We start from the raw sequence: 14,619 nt of genomic DNA, 5'->3' as shown, positions 1-14,619 counted from the left end.
ATTGGTGCCCTTTGTGATACACAGACCTGAGAAAACTGGAAATGATCCCTCCAACCTTTAACGTTAAAAGGGGAAAAAAAAGTTTTCCAAAGCCTTATTTTTGTATGTCAATTTATAAGTGAAAATAACATTTTATTTCCAAGATAAAGCTGATATCTGGAAATACGGCATGACTACAGAGATGCCAGATGATCAAGCAAACCCAACAGCAGCAGATCATCTGAACTTTAGCTGGAAGTCAAAATAAAGGTGAAAACATCTGAAATATTAACAGTCCCTCAGCCTTCAGGAAAACTGAACACAGCTACAGTTAATATACTAAGTCAAAACTGAGGTAGCAATCAGGTCTATAAACCATTATGGATGCTGATGACAGACATTTGGGTAAGCATTGTCTAGGTCTCCCTAATTTTCTTTTCTAAATGAGTTGCTGCTACTGTATTTCCAGCCTCACCATCTCTTCATCTATTGGACCTACAGTATTTGCGATAATGTAATGATGTCACCATCTTCAGCAGACCCTAGCTATTACTTAGTAAGTACAGTTTGGAATAAAGGCAACTACAGTAAAAAAAAACATGCTGTAATAAATGTGCAAAGAAGGACATGTGGATTCTGCAATACATTGATCTGTATGAGTACTGGACAGCAGCACCTAGTATGGCTTACATATAACAAACACGATGCAGATAAGGTCAAACATGACCTCAGCTTCAGAAACACCTATATGCTTCTCCACACAGTATAAGGGAAACTTTTAAGGAAAATATGCTCCAGTTGGTACATTGTTGTACTTTTTTTGTAAGGTTTATACGTTAATTTTGTGCTCATCTGCAAGGCTGCGTAGAGATCTGAAGTCCTGATGTAATTTCCTGTATAGTCTAGTCTAATTTAGCACAATTTCTCATTGAAAGTCCCTTCATCTTGTATTCTAACGAAGTTAATAATTTTATTATTTAGCATTCAAAGAACAACCTTCAATTTTTATATGGTAATGGCAGTCAACATAATTTAGGAACTGTCTTTTAAAAAGAGGAAGTGCTTTTGTTAGACCCATGTTTGCCATAGCTCTCACTCCATAGGCCTCTGTCTCTTTGAGTTGTTGACTTGCCACCTATAACTGCCTTGGTCTTAAGGGAAATGGGTTTCATTAAAACTGAAAGATTAAATAAACAATATTACATTGTTTTGTTGCTTTTATAGTTATGTTGTAGGACAAATTTATAGTAATGTCCATTACTAGCAATATCAGTTTGACAGTTTTTTTTTTTTTTTTTTTTACTACTAAAACACATCTAGAAGTGTATTCTCACATTAACTTTCCACAGTATACACACGTTTTAAGCAACAGCAGTCAAAGGTCTTTGAAGGCAGAGAGCTGCACTCCCTCCTGGCTATAAAGGGCCAACAGGGATGGGTCTCTGAGCACGGTTAGTTCGTGCTGTCGGTCAGCTGACTGGGAGAAGTCATCAGGGCCCTCTCCACAGCCTCCATCCTTGGGGTGACTGGGATAACCTGGATGAACCATGAGCTCTGCTGTGACTACGGGCTGATTAGAGCCAGATGCACTGCTGGAGGTAGTACCTGAAGGCTCTGCAACCAAGGCATGACTGAGGGCCTTTTGCAGGTTGGGGATGGACATGTTCTGGCCCATGGTAGTCAGTCCCAAATATACATCAGGCCACCTGTGGACATAGAAAAAGTTTAGATCCTGTTTAATATTTAGAAGGCACTAACCAAGTGCCATTTCAATTGAAGACTTTATGTGTATAGGCACACGGGTTGTAATAGAAAATAACGCAAATATTATTATGCCCACACAGGCCCACAAACAGACCTAATTCCATAGCGTGTGAAGACAGGGATGGAATCCAGAGCATCCTTCTCCACCTGTGTGTAGAACCTATAGAGGTGTGCTGGCAGCCATGTACAGCTGTGTAGACCTAGTTCCACAGGAACACGAGTGTATGGAATCCTGAGCTCTGACAGGACCTGTGCAAACACTTCACGCACCTCTGCAACACAGGTTACAACAACACGTTACGTACATCCTTATCTTCAAAAGAGTCTCCTGTTTCCTTTAAATGGAGGTGCACAGCTGACTGTGGCCCTGAGGAGCTGCTCCTCCTGTGCTGGAGTGGTTATTTGGTTTCTCCAATGTAGAGTTCGGCGCTTTCTTCACTACACTGCATACACTACTGCTCTGAGTATTTAAAAATGACAATAAATACATTATCAGAAGTAGTTGTTGATAATGTTCTGTTCTTCAACTATTCCATTAACTCTTTCATGCACAGCAAAAATATGAACCCAGAACGACTTCAGTTTTTCCACTGAAAATAATATTTGGCATTAAAAACAAAACCTTGAATTGAAAAAGGAAACACTAGTATTGCAACACTTGCATTGAAAAAAAACGTAGTGGTACTAAGGCTGAACGATATTGGAAAAGACTGCAATGTTTTATTCCTGCAATATTAAAAAAATACAGAAAACAGGACATCACCCTTTCTGTAGCCAAAATAATTACAGGCCAACTAACCAAAAATAAGCATATCTTTATTTTATTAAAAAAAAATTAAAGTTCAAGTATAAGTATACTTTATGTAGTAATACTAATATCAATGCATTAGTAGAGCACATTAATGTGTACTATTTCAAGACTTCTTGTTGCTAAATTGGGCACATTATTTCAAAGCTATATTGCAGTGCATCCATACTATAGCAATTCACTGAGACGTTCAAAACCTTTTCTCTAGGGTTTCGCTTTTTGCAGGATGTCTCACTAGGTATACAACCAAAATATCTACAAATACACTGTTTTGTTACAGTGCTTTTGTCAGTAACATACCAAGCAGTACTTATCTTTGGTGTATCTCTGTTTTTGTAAACCTATGCTAAAATCGGTTACGAAGAGAGCTGTACAGCGTACAGGCTAACTGAAGTATGTATATATTGTGGAACTTGTGCAACAGGTTCCGTTAATGCACATGCAACACATCATGATGTATATTGCGCAAATCAGACAGACTCAATAATTTGTAGCAGGAAAAAGCATGAGTGTCAATTTGTTAATGAGCATGAACCTCTCAGGCTGGGACAGCACCTATCACATGTTAAATATCTAATGTAACTGGCTATTTAATGTTACTGAATGAAAAATGTGTAGCTTGTTGAGTAGGTAACAAGCATTGATAACAGGTATATTTTAAGTTTTTTTTCCCTTTGATCTACTGCATTACTTGGCAACACGTGAATATGTTGGTGTCCATCCATATGGTGTGGTAGGTGACCTGTCAGATCCCTGAACAGCCTGACCTGGGCCCGCAACTCCAGCTCCACCTGATAAGAAAAAAAGTGTGGGTGTTAATAAAATGGAGTTCCTTTTTTTTTCCTGGGTAGCTGCACATTAACATGACACTACAGTCATTTGTTAGCTAGCAGTGATTCACCAATATACTGTGCATGACTATGTTCAGCAAAATAAGCAAAAACCTATGCATGCAGTTATGCTAAGGAAACAACAATTTTGAACTTCCGTCCTTCAGGGATTAATAAAGTTTATCTTTTTATTTGTGATAGCAGGAGAGGAGCAGCAGAAACAGGAGGGAGAAAAGTCAATGCAGCAGCAGGATATTAATAGGGTTGCTTGAGTAGAGACAGCTTAGAAAGCAGTGGAGAAAAACTACTGATATCAAGAAAGATGGCATTAATGTGCTGCAAAATGAAATGAAATCTAGATTGGCAAATTTAACATTGTTTCCACTAACATTCACCGCAACCTCCTGGGCCCCTAAAAAGAAAGGCACAAAGAAGGTGCAACACGCACACACTCAACAGAGCAAATTAGAGGAGACAGGATGAGAGTGAAACTGGACTTGAAGATGGAAAGAAAACAATGTAAAGTGCATTCATAGCACAGTGGCTTGGTGGTTAGCACTGTTGCCTTAGAGCAACTAGGTTCCTGGTTCAGAAACCTAGCAGGGGCCTTTCTGTGTGGAGTTTGCATGTTCTCCCTGTGCTTGTGTGGGTTTTCTCCAGGTACTCCGGTTTCCTCCCACAGTCCAAAAACATGTATGTAAGGTTGACTGGTGACTCTAAATTGCCCATAGGAGTCAGTGTGAGTGTGTGAGGTTGTTTGTCTCTATGTGGCCCTGTGATGGACTGGTGACCTGTCCAGGGTGGACCCCTGCCTTTCACCCAAAGAGAGCTGGGATAGGCTCCAACAGATCCCTGTGACCCTGGTTAGGAATATGCGGGTCTAGATGAATGGATAGTGAATTGAATTGAGAATGGCCCTGTCCTCTGTGACCCATTAACCTAAGGGAAACAATGTCTAAGGAGAGCAGAAAGTCTGAGGAAGGCATGATGAAAAAAGGAACAGCCTAGAATACGTTTTTATGTTCACCAACACTATTCAATATGGAGAAAAGTTGCACCTTAAAAGTGCCAAAGACAGAAACCGAGGCTTAGAAAAGATGCATACATAGTAACACATCCAGCAACCAGTGTACAGTGAACGCTGGGCAGGAGGGGGAGTTTGTTGGGGGACAGAGTGGACATGAGGAGCCAGGCTTTAGATATGTGGCACACAGGATGAATTCTCACATAACTGTGTAACTGGAACCAGAGAGGGGTTTAAGATCTTGTTTATCTTCTGAAGAGTGTTGAGAACCAGATATAGAAGTCACAGGACAAGCCAGAGGAATAGATAAAGTCTCACAGTGCTTAGTTCAGATAAAGTCATTATAGTGGGAGATTTTAACATTCATGTAGATGCTGAAAATAAAAGTCTCAACACTGCATTTAATTCAATATCAGATTCAACTGGTTTCACTCAAAATGTTAATAAACCACCCACTGTTCAATCACACCCTTGATCTTGTTCTGACCTATGGCATCGAAATTGAACATTTAATAGTTTTCCCCCAAAATCTTCTTTTGTAAAGATCATGCAGCATTCCACTAGAAGTAGATGTTTATCTGACAATGCTGTTAATAAATTTAAGAAAATGATTCCATTATTTTTGACAGGACACGTCCTTTAACTCACATAAAACAAATCTCTAGAACTGCCTTCTTTCACCTGCACAACATTGCCAAAATTAGGAACATCCTGTCTCAAAATTATGCAGAAAAAGTAGTCCATGCATTTGTTACCTCAAGGCTAGATTACTGTAACTCATTACTATCTGGATGTCCCAGTATCTCCATAAAAATCCTCCAGTTAATCCAAAATGCTGCAGCCAGTGTCCTGACAGGAACTAGCAAGCGAGATCATATTTCTCCTATATTAGCTTCTCTTCATTGGTTCCCTGTAAAATACGGAATAGGATTTAAAATCCTTCTTCTCACATACAAATCCCTTCATGATCAAGCTCCTTCATACTATTATCCCAATAGACCACTTCGCTCTCAGAATGCAGGTCTACTTGTGGTTCCCAGAGTTTCCAAAAGCAGAACGGGAGGCAGAGCCTTTAGCTATCAAGCTCCTCTCTTGTGGAACCAGCTCCCAATATGGGTTCTGGAGGCAGACACTCTCTGTACTTTTAAGGCTAGACTTAAAACCTTCCTCTTTAACAAAGCGTATAGTTAGGGCTGGCTTCAGGTAACCCTTAACCATCCCTTAGTTATGCTGCTATAGGCCTAGACTGCCTGAGGACCATCGGTGCACTGAGCTCCCCTACCCCTCCCCTCCCTTCCCTTCCCCTCTCTTCCTCTCCTCCCCTCTCACATGTATATTCAATTATTCATTGAATGTCACTAACCTTGTGCTCTCTCTCTCCCCTAGTTTGTGCTCTCTCCCTCTCTCTCCGTTCTCTCTCTATACCTTCTGCCAGTGTCCCCGGTCCTGGAGCTGTCTATTGCTGATGTGCAGTTACTGGCCTCACCAACCCACAGTGTCTATTTGTTGTTTATTGTTGCTGTTCTTATCTCTCTCCTATATCCACTCACCATAGCCAGTCGAGGCAGGTGGCCGCCCAAACTGAGCCTGGTTCTGCTGGAGGTTTTTTCTTCCGTTAAAGGGAGTTTTTCCTCTCCACTGTCGCTGCTTACCGGGTCGCGGGGGCAGTAGCCTAATCAGGGATACCCAACTTCCTTCTCCCTGGACACTTGCTCAGCTCTTTCGGGGGAACACAGAGGCATTCAGCCGGGAGACATAGTCCCTCCAGCGTGTCCTAGGTCTTCCTCCCTGTGGGACATGCCCAGAACACCTCCCCAGGGAGGCGCCCAGGAGGCAGCCGAAACAGATGCCCGAGCCACCTCAACTGACTCGATGTGGAGGAGCAGCGGCTCTACTCCGAGCTCCTCCCAGGTGACCGAGCTCCTCACCCTATCTCTAAGGAAGCGCCCTGCCACCCTGCAGAGGAAGCTCATTTCAGCCGCTTGTATCCGAGATCTTGTCCTTTCAGTCATGACCAAAAGCTCATGACCATAGGTGAGAGTAGGAACGTAGATTGACCAGTAAATCGAGAGCTTCGCCTTTCAGCTTAGCTCTTTCACCGCAACACATACTGCTACTGATGCCCCGATCAGTCTGTTAGTCTCACGTTCCATCCTTACATCACTCGTGAACAAGACTCCTCCACCTGAGGCAGGATCTCTCCCCTGGGAACGTGCACTGGGAACAGGTCTGACTTACTACTGGCAATGCGAACCAAGCTCCTGCTCCATTGAGACCGGATAGTCCTCAGCAAAGAGCCCCGAACCCCATACTCACAGGATGTCATGAGGGACCCAGTCGAATGCCTTCTCCATGTCCTCAAAGCACATGTGAACTGGTCGGGCAAACTCCCATGAGCCCTCGAGCACCCTTGAGAGGGTATAGAGCTGGTCCAGTGTTCCACGACCGGGACGGAAACTGCATTGTTCCTTCTGGATCTGAGGTTCGACCACCGGCCGGATCCTCCTCTCCAGCACCCTGTCATAGACCTTCCCCGGGAGGCTGAGGAGTGTGATCCCTCTATAGTTGGAACACACCCTGTGGTCCCCTTTCTTAAGAAGAGGAACCACCACCCCGGTCTGCCAATCCAGGGATACTGTGCCCGAACGCCACACGATGTTGCACAGGCGTGTCAGCCATGACAGCCCAACAACATCCAGAGACTTGAGGGACTCGGGGTGGATCTCATCCACCTCCGTTGCTTTGCCACCGAGAAGCTGCCGAACTACCTCAGTGACTTTGGCTTGGGTGATGGATGGATCAGCCTCTGATGCCCCAGCCCCTGCTTCCCTTATGGAAGACGTGTTGACGGGATTGAGGAGATCCTCGAAGTATTCCTTCCACCGTCTGACAATATCCCCAGTTGAGGTCAGCAGCTCCCTACTTCCACTGTAAACAGTGTTGGCAGAGCACTGTTTCCCCCTCCTGAGGTGCCGGACGGTTTGCCAGAATCTCTTCAGGGCCGACAGGTAGTCCTTCTCCATGGCCTCACTGAACTCCTCCCATACCCAAGTTTTTGCCGCCGTCACCGCCTGGGCTGCAGTACGCTTGGCCCAGCAGTACCTGTCAGCTGCTTCGGGAGTCCCACAAGCCAACCATGCTCGGTAGGACTCCTTCAGCTTGACGGCATCCTTTACCTCCAGTATCCACCACCGGATTCGGGGATTGCCGCCACAACAGGCACCAGAGACCTTGCGGCCACAGCTCCTAGCCGCCGCGTTGACAATGGCTAGCCTCCCGGGATCTGGTTGAAGCTCTCTCGGAGGTGGGAGTTAAAGACCCCTCTGACTGTTTGGCCAAACATTCCCAACAGACCCTCACAGTACGTTTGGGCCTGCCAAGTCTGTCCCGCTTCCTCTTCTGCCAGCGGATCCAACTCACCACCAAGTGGTGACCAGTTGACAGCTCTGCCCCTCTCTTCACCCAAGTGTCCAAGACATACGGCCGAAGGTCAGATGGCACGACTACAAAGTCGATCATCGACCTCCAGCCTAAGGTGTCCTGGTGGGTGTCCCCCTTATGCTTGAACATGGTGTTCGTTATGGACAAACTGTGACTATGCATGTGACTATGCATACTATGCATGTGACGATGCATAACATCTCACAGAAGTCCAACAACAGAATACCACTCGGGTTCGTATCAGGGAGGCCGTTCCTCCCAATCACGCCCCTCCAGGTTTCACTGTCGCTGCCCATGTGAGCATTGAAGTCCCCCAACAGAATTATGGAGTCCTCAGTAGGAGCACCTTTCAGCACCACCCCAAGGGACTCATTGCGCTGTTGTTCGGCCCATAAGCCGAAACAACAGTGAGAGACCTGTCCCCAACCAGAAGGCGCAGGGAAACGAGCCTTTCATTCCGGGGGGAAAACTCCAACACGTGACGGCTGAGCTGGGGAGCTTCCCTCAGCACCAGCTTGCTGCCTCTCACGGCGAGCAACTCCAGAGTAGAAGAGAGTCCAGCCCCTCTCAAGGAGCTGGGTTCCAGAGCCCAGGCTGTGCGTGGAGGCGAGCCCGACTATCTCTAATCGGTACCGCTCGACCTCATGCCCAAGCTCAGGCTCCTTCCCCCCAAGTGAGGTGACATTCCATGTCCCTAGAGCCAGTTTCAGCATCCAGGGATTGGGTCACCGACGTCCCCGTCTTCGACCACTGCCCAATCCACTAAGCACCGGCCCCTTATGGATCCTCCTGTGGGTGGTGGGTCCACAGAAGGGCGACCCCATGTTTCTCTTTCGGGCTTTGCCCGGCTGGGCCCCATGTGGGGAGACCCAGCCACCAGGCGCTCGCCAACGGCCCCGACCCCAGGCCTGGCTCCATGGTGGGGCCCCGGCTTCGCCATGCCGGGTGACATCACGGTCCTTGATGTTCGCTTCATAAGGAGTCAATGAATCGCTCTTAGTCTGGTCCGTCACCCAGGACCTGTTTGCCCCTGCCAGGGGCATACAGTGGGTATGGAAAGTATTCAGACCCCTTTAAATTTTTCACTCTTTGTGTCATTGCAGCCATTTGCCAAAATCAAAAAAGTTCATTTTATTTCTCATTAATGTACACTCAGCACCCCATCTTGACAGAAAAAACCACAAATGCAGAAATTTTTGCAAATTTATTAAAAAAGAAAAACTGAAATATCACATGGATTTGGGGATCCTCTGCCATTCTTCCTTGCAGATCCTCTCCAGTTCTGTCAGGTTGGATGGTGAACGTTGGTGGACAGCCATTTTCAGGTCTCTCCAGAGATGCTCAATTGGGTTTAGGTCAGGGCTCTGGCTGGGTCACAGAGTTGTTCCGAAGCCACTCCTTTGTTATTTTAGCTGTGTGCTTAGGGTCATTGTCCTGTTGAAAGGTGAACCTTCGGCCCAGTCTGAGGTCCTGAGCACTCTGGAAGAGGTTTTCTTCCAGGACATCTCTGTACTTGGCCACATTCATCTTTCCTTCAATTGCAACCAGTCATCCTGTCCCTGCAGCTGAAAAACACCCCCACAACATGATGCTCCCACCACCATGTTTCACTTTAGGGATTGTATTGGGCAGGTGATGAGCAGTGCCTGGTTTTCTCCACACATACCGCTTAGAATTAACGCCAAAAAGTTCAATCTTGGTCTCATCAGACCAGAGAATCTTATTTGTCATAGTCTGGGAGTCCTTCATGTGTTTTTTGGCAAACTCTATTCAGGTTTTCATATGTCTTGCACTGAGGAGAGGCTTCCGTCGGGCCACTCTGCCATAAAGCCCCGACTGGTGGAGGGCTGCAGTGATAGTTGACTTTGTGGAACTTTCTCCCATCTCCCTACTGCATCTCTGGAGCTCAGCCACAGTGATCTTTGGGTTCCTCTTTACCTCTCTCACCAAGGCTCTTCTCCCACGATTGCTCAGTTTGGCTGGACGGCCAGGTCTAGGAAGAGTTCTGGTCGTCCCAAACTTTTTCCATTTGAGGATTATGGAGGCCACTGTACTCTTAGGAACCTTGAGTGCTGCAAAAATTCTTTTGTAATCTTGGCCAGATATGTGCCTTGCCAAAATTCTGTCTCTGAGCTCCTTGAGCAGTTCCTTCGACCTCATGATTCTCATTTGCTCTGACATGCACTGTGAGCTGTAAGGTCTTATATAGACAGGTGTGTGCCTTTCCTAATCAAGTCCAATCAGTTTAATTAAACACAGCTGGACTCCAATGAAGGAGCAGAACCATCTCAAGGAGGATCAGAAGAAATGGACAGCATGTGAGTTAAATATGAGTGTCACTGCAAAGGGTCTGAATACTTATGACCATGTGATATTTCAGTTTTTCTTTTTTAATAAATTTGCAAAAATTTCTACATTTCTGTTTTTTTCTGTCAAGATGGGGTGCTGAGTGTACATTAATGAGAAATAAAATGAACTTTTTTGATTTTGGCAAATGGCTGCAATGACACAAAGAGTGAAAAATTTAAAGGGGTCTGAATACTTTCCGTACCCACTGTATATTGAATTGAAGATATTGGCCTTTGACTTTTTGATATCAGAGTGAATTTATGAGGCAGGAGCAAATCTCACTGCAGCAAGTTTAGGGTCATGAGAAGAATGGTACATGAAGTGTACTGACTTGGGATGAAACACAGCTAAGTCAATCAGACACCTCTTATTCATATACATTATAGTTTTCATGCTCCTATTTGCTTGCTAATGTTAACAGATCTTGAATTCTTTACCATTATGGAGGCCACACGCTGAGTTCATTGTCACTCTTGGTCCTACTTGGCAAGTCATTACAATTCATTAATTTAGTGTGTGTCTTTGGTGTTTTGTGCTATTGTATACGTGAGCAAACTAAAAATGAACTAAACCAACTAATAAATACATACATGCCTTACAGTATAACCACAGATTCAAGCAGTGTACCTGTTTCATACTGAGCTGACCTCTCTCCAGGGCCTCACGAAAGCCCATCTTCCCATGAAAGAATCCATGCTGGTTTATCAGTGTAGAATCCTGCTGCAGGCTCTGACATACTGGAATGCCCTCTGACAAGTTGGCATGGAGGCCAATGGGGATGTTGTGTCTGATAAATAAAGATTTTTTTTTTTCATATCTTTCAAATCATATGTTGTTGGCTGAACATGTCTGACAAGTTTAAAGCTCCTTACTTTAAAGGTCAGTGTGTAAAATGTGAAAGCTTTAGCAGCATCCACTGACGAGATTACAGAATGCAAACTTCTGAGCACTCATCACTAATGCCAAACATCTCAGCTCAGGAGTGCTGAACAACTTTTCAATAACATTTTCAATTTGTGCATAAAAACACAGAGTGGAAATGCTGAAAATTGAAAATCACTGCAAGACATTTTAGGCTGAGGTGGAAAAGTTTCAGCATTGCTAAATCAAAATTCTGTTCAGTCTACGATCATATTTAGCATTTTCTAGATGCTGTCTTATATGGCCAAAATATTACCTACGTTCAAATTAGAACTTCACACATAAAGTAAAGCCCTTCATTAGCACTTACACTACCTTTTAGCCAGATCTGCTGCCTCTATGGCAGCAGACGCATTAACTAGTAATGAGACATTGGAAATGCCTCCAGCCTGGAAGCAGTCCACAATTCCCTGATTCCTCCTGGGACAGTAGCCAAAATCATCTCCCGTCACTACCAGCATCATTCTGGGCTGTGGCATTATTTCTGGTCTCTGTGGAGAACGCATAGGAGACAGATTAACAATTAATTTTAAGGATGGCTTTGGCTTAGAGATAGTGCAGTCTTCCATTAACCAATACATTAATATGTTCAATCCAATAGACTGCATATGTGTTGGGCAGTATGGCAGGGCAGTGGTTAGCCCTGTCACATCATAGCAAGAAATTTCTGGATTCAAATTTTTTGCAGACCTAGATGTGCCAGGACACGCAGCAGATAATAAGAGGGATGTATGATCTGTGTCACAGTTTGGTGACTGGACTCTAAAGGAAGTCTAAAGGGAACGAGCTAATAGGTGAGATAACCCAAAGGCCAGACTGGGCCTACAGGTACTTGATTCAGATGATCAGTCATTAGTAAATACAGTAACTAGAAATGCATGTAACAGTATCCACTTAAAAGTACATCCACACCATGTTAGCAAAACTTCAGAACATAATATCTTCTCAAATACATCTGTCTCTCTATTTTGGACTCTCTCCACAGAAAAAGTGCAGCAGCCTAACATCAGTAATATAGGCATGTCAGAAAAATAAATTATAACTTCAAGTAGCCTACTTACAGATGCAGCATAGTCTAAGCACATGTATGTGGCTCAGTGTCATTCATTAGAATAGCATTTGCCTGTTCCACTTAACCTTTATATAATTAAAACAGAAATTAGGGTCACAGCAGTCACTGGAAACTGCTGCTCCCAAGCTCCCGGTACAACACAAGTCCAGAAATAAACCTAAATATCCCAGTCCGAGTTGTGAAAGCCACAGAAACTCCCAGCAGCAATCCAATGTAACAGTTAAGTATTGTTGTGCTCTCGTCTGTATCGTTATTTAGAGATGTATCATTGCAGGAACTTTACTTTGTAAAGCATAACTTTACAACAGCAGGGTTTATGCTCTTGCCCAGTGCTGATGGGATTGCCTACAGCCATCCACACCGGAACCTGCGAGCATACTGCCGTTAAACATAAACAGTGAACTAGTCACCGCGTAACAGCATCTAATTGGTCAATACAGAACTATATAAAGAATAACTAACTTCAACTTATATTTAATTAACTACTACTTTAACAGTATTTTGAGACAGTTCATTAATGCTGAGACTATCGTCAGGGCTGCTGGTCTACACTGACGAGTATAACCTAAAACAATGCCATTACACATGGGACAAAAAATATATTTCTAAACAAACCACAACAAAACTACAATTTCCACAGTTACTATGGATGAACCAATTCACCTCTCACAATTAAAGCAAAACCAAACATTTTAAGCGGACATTGTCTTGATTCAGCGGCTACATTTCCTGCTTTCACTGTCGCTAACGTTAAACGTAACTCCACAGACAGACTCTCCCTGGTGCCTCAGACTACAACTCCCAACGTTGTAAGTCAAATAAAACCCTCTCTTACCCATTGTATTACATACGTCTGTCCATATATGTCGGAGCCCACAAAGGTACGGTGGAATTAAACTGTACTTCCGACCAGCAGTGTGGGTTGAACTGCACTTTTTCAGAACAGGCGCCCTCTGTTGGAGGAAACATGGCGCCTCCAGGATCTGATAATATATCTGGCTACACTCTGCCCAGCACGGCCCCAGCAGGGTAAAGATGATCACATCTGCAGGCCTATCACATTTATATCGAAAATTAATAAAGCAACAGACCCTATGTTCATGTGTATTTTTAGCTCAATTGTCCTTGCGTGTATGTACATACTTGATAAAACAACAAAGCTATTAAATGTGTTTGTGTATTCATTCTTACCCTACATAAAAAATGAAAACCACTATTTGAACGTGTCATGCTGTTTGAATGGAAAATGTAAAGTTAGCCATCCTAACATGGTCTGTGGAGAACTGTTCACAGATGTCACTGAAAGTGGTTTCTTTTCACTGGATCTTAGTGGAATTTTTAGGTCTACCAATAAAAATGGTATAATGCATATACTGTTGAGGACCTTGTTCAACCATATTAAGATGAGCCATACAATATATAGTGTGACTCAAACAATTTCTATATTTCCAAACTTTGACTTCATAATGAAACATTCTTTAATTATGGTCCACAAGAAATGGTATATTCTAATTGCTAATTCTGCTTTCAGAAAAAAAGAAAAAGATTAACCTGATACAGTGACATGGAGGGCAGCCCTCTTAATTTGTATAGCACTCAATACATGAGATGAATGAAATGAGATCAAGGGATGAAATGACTCAATCTCAGTATTACAAATCTGACATATATTGTAAATTTTGGCACATGCCCAATCTCCCAATTGATGTTATACAAAATATATTGTCATGTAAACAAAATGGTGCCAAGAATGTGTTTGCCATTTTGCATCAATGGAACATTTTCAGGGGACTCCACTTTTTTAAATGTAAGGGCCATTTATTTGTATTGTTTGTGTTTTGAGTACAGGCAGGACAAGGGACAACAGACTTGATGGTTTGACACTAAAATATACACTAAACTGTGCTTCTAATCTGTACACCCTAATGCTTCAAGGCAGGTTTTCACATGTGTGTTCATTAGGTATGTCACTAAAAACAAAAAAAAGGACTATCAGGTGGAATATGTTGAGAATAAAAAACTTTTCAGTATTACTCAAGGCAAAAGAAACAAATCAGAGGAAGTTTTTTTCTTTTTTTGCATTTTAGTATTTCAACTTTCTCACCATTTCCACTTTATTCTCAAAATAATGCCCCAATTTTATTCTTGCCATGTCCACTCTATTTTTAAAATGGGATTTCAACTGTATTCTTACAATTCCCCTTTTCACTTTTTTAAATCTTAATATGGCCCTAATACTTTGCTGTAACTTTGACCTGCTGCTGCCACAGCAACATTAAGACAATAAGCTGCTTCTCACAAACCTAGAAGGCTGGGAGTAACCTCTGCTTCTGGGTCACAAAGCATGACATCACAGAAAATGATGCTATTTTGGGAGATGCCTGAATGTCAGTGACTGGGCCAGTCAAAAGCAAAACTCTGAAACCTTGGA

The 14,619-nt window shown here is 43.4% G+C and overlaps 1 protein-coding gene across 2 annotated transcripts; it reads right to left on the bottom strand.

Moving 5' to 3' along the window:
- Positions 1-94: 94 nt before the first annotated feature.
- ydjc (YdjC chitooligosaccharide deacetylase homolog) lies at positions 95-13,139 on the bottom strand. 2 transcript variants are annotated; one of them, XM_026311363.1, is made up of 6 exons: positions 13,024-13,139; positions 11,432-11,607; positions 10,823-10,982; positions 3,243-3,342; positions 1,838-2,015; positions 95-1,685 (listed from the first exon to the last, which is right to left on the bottom strand). In XM_026311363.1, the coding sequence occupies exons 2-6, from the start codon at positions 11,593-11,595 to the stop codon at positions 1,355-1,357; spliced, it is 933 nt and encodes a 310-aa protein (XP_026167148.1). In that variant the 5' UTR covers positions 11,596-11,607; positions 13,024-13,139; the 3' UTR covers positions 95-1,354. The 2 variants fall into 2 exon arrangements, with proteins under 2 accessions (XP_026167148.1, XP_026167156.1); XM_026311371.1 differs by lacking the exon at positions 13,024-13,139 and adding an exon at positions 12,852-12,999.
- Between the last annotated feature and the right edge of the window lie 1,480 nt (positions 13,140-14,619).

This window comes from Mastacembelus armatus, unplaced genomic scaffold (assembly GCF_900324485.2).
Source record: "Mastacembelus armatus unplaced genomic scaffold, fMasArm1.2, whole genome shotgun sequence".
Lineage (NCBI taxonomy): Eukaryota > Metazoa > Chordata > Actinopteri > Synbranchiformes > Mastacembelidae > Mastacembelus > Mastacembelus armatus.
Note: the sequence above shows the minus strand (reverse complement) of the source record. Positions and strands in the feature narration are given on the sequence as shown.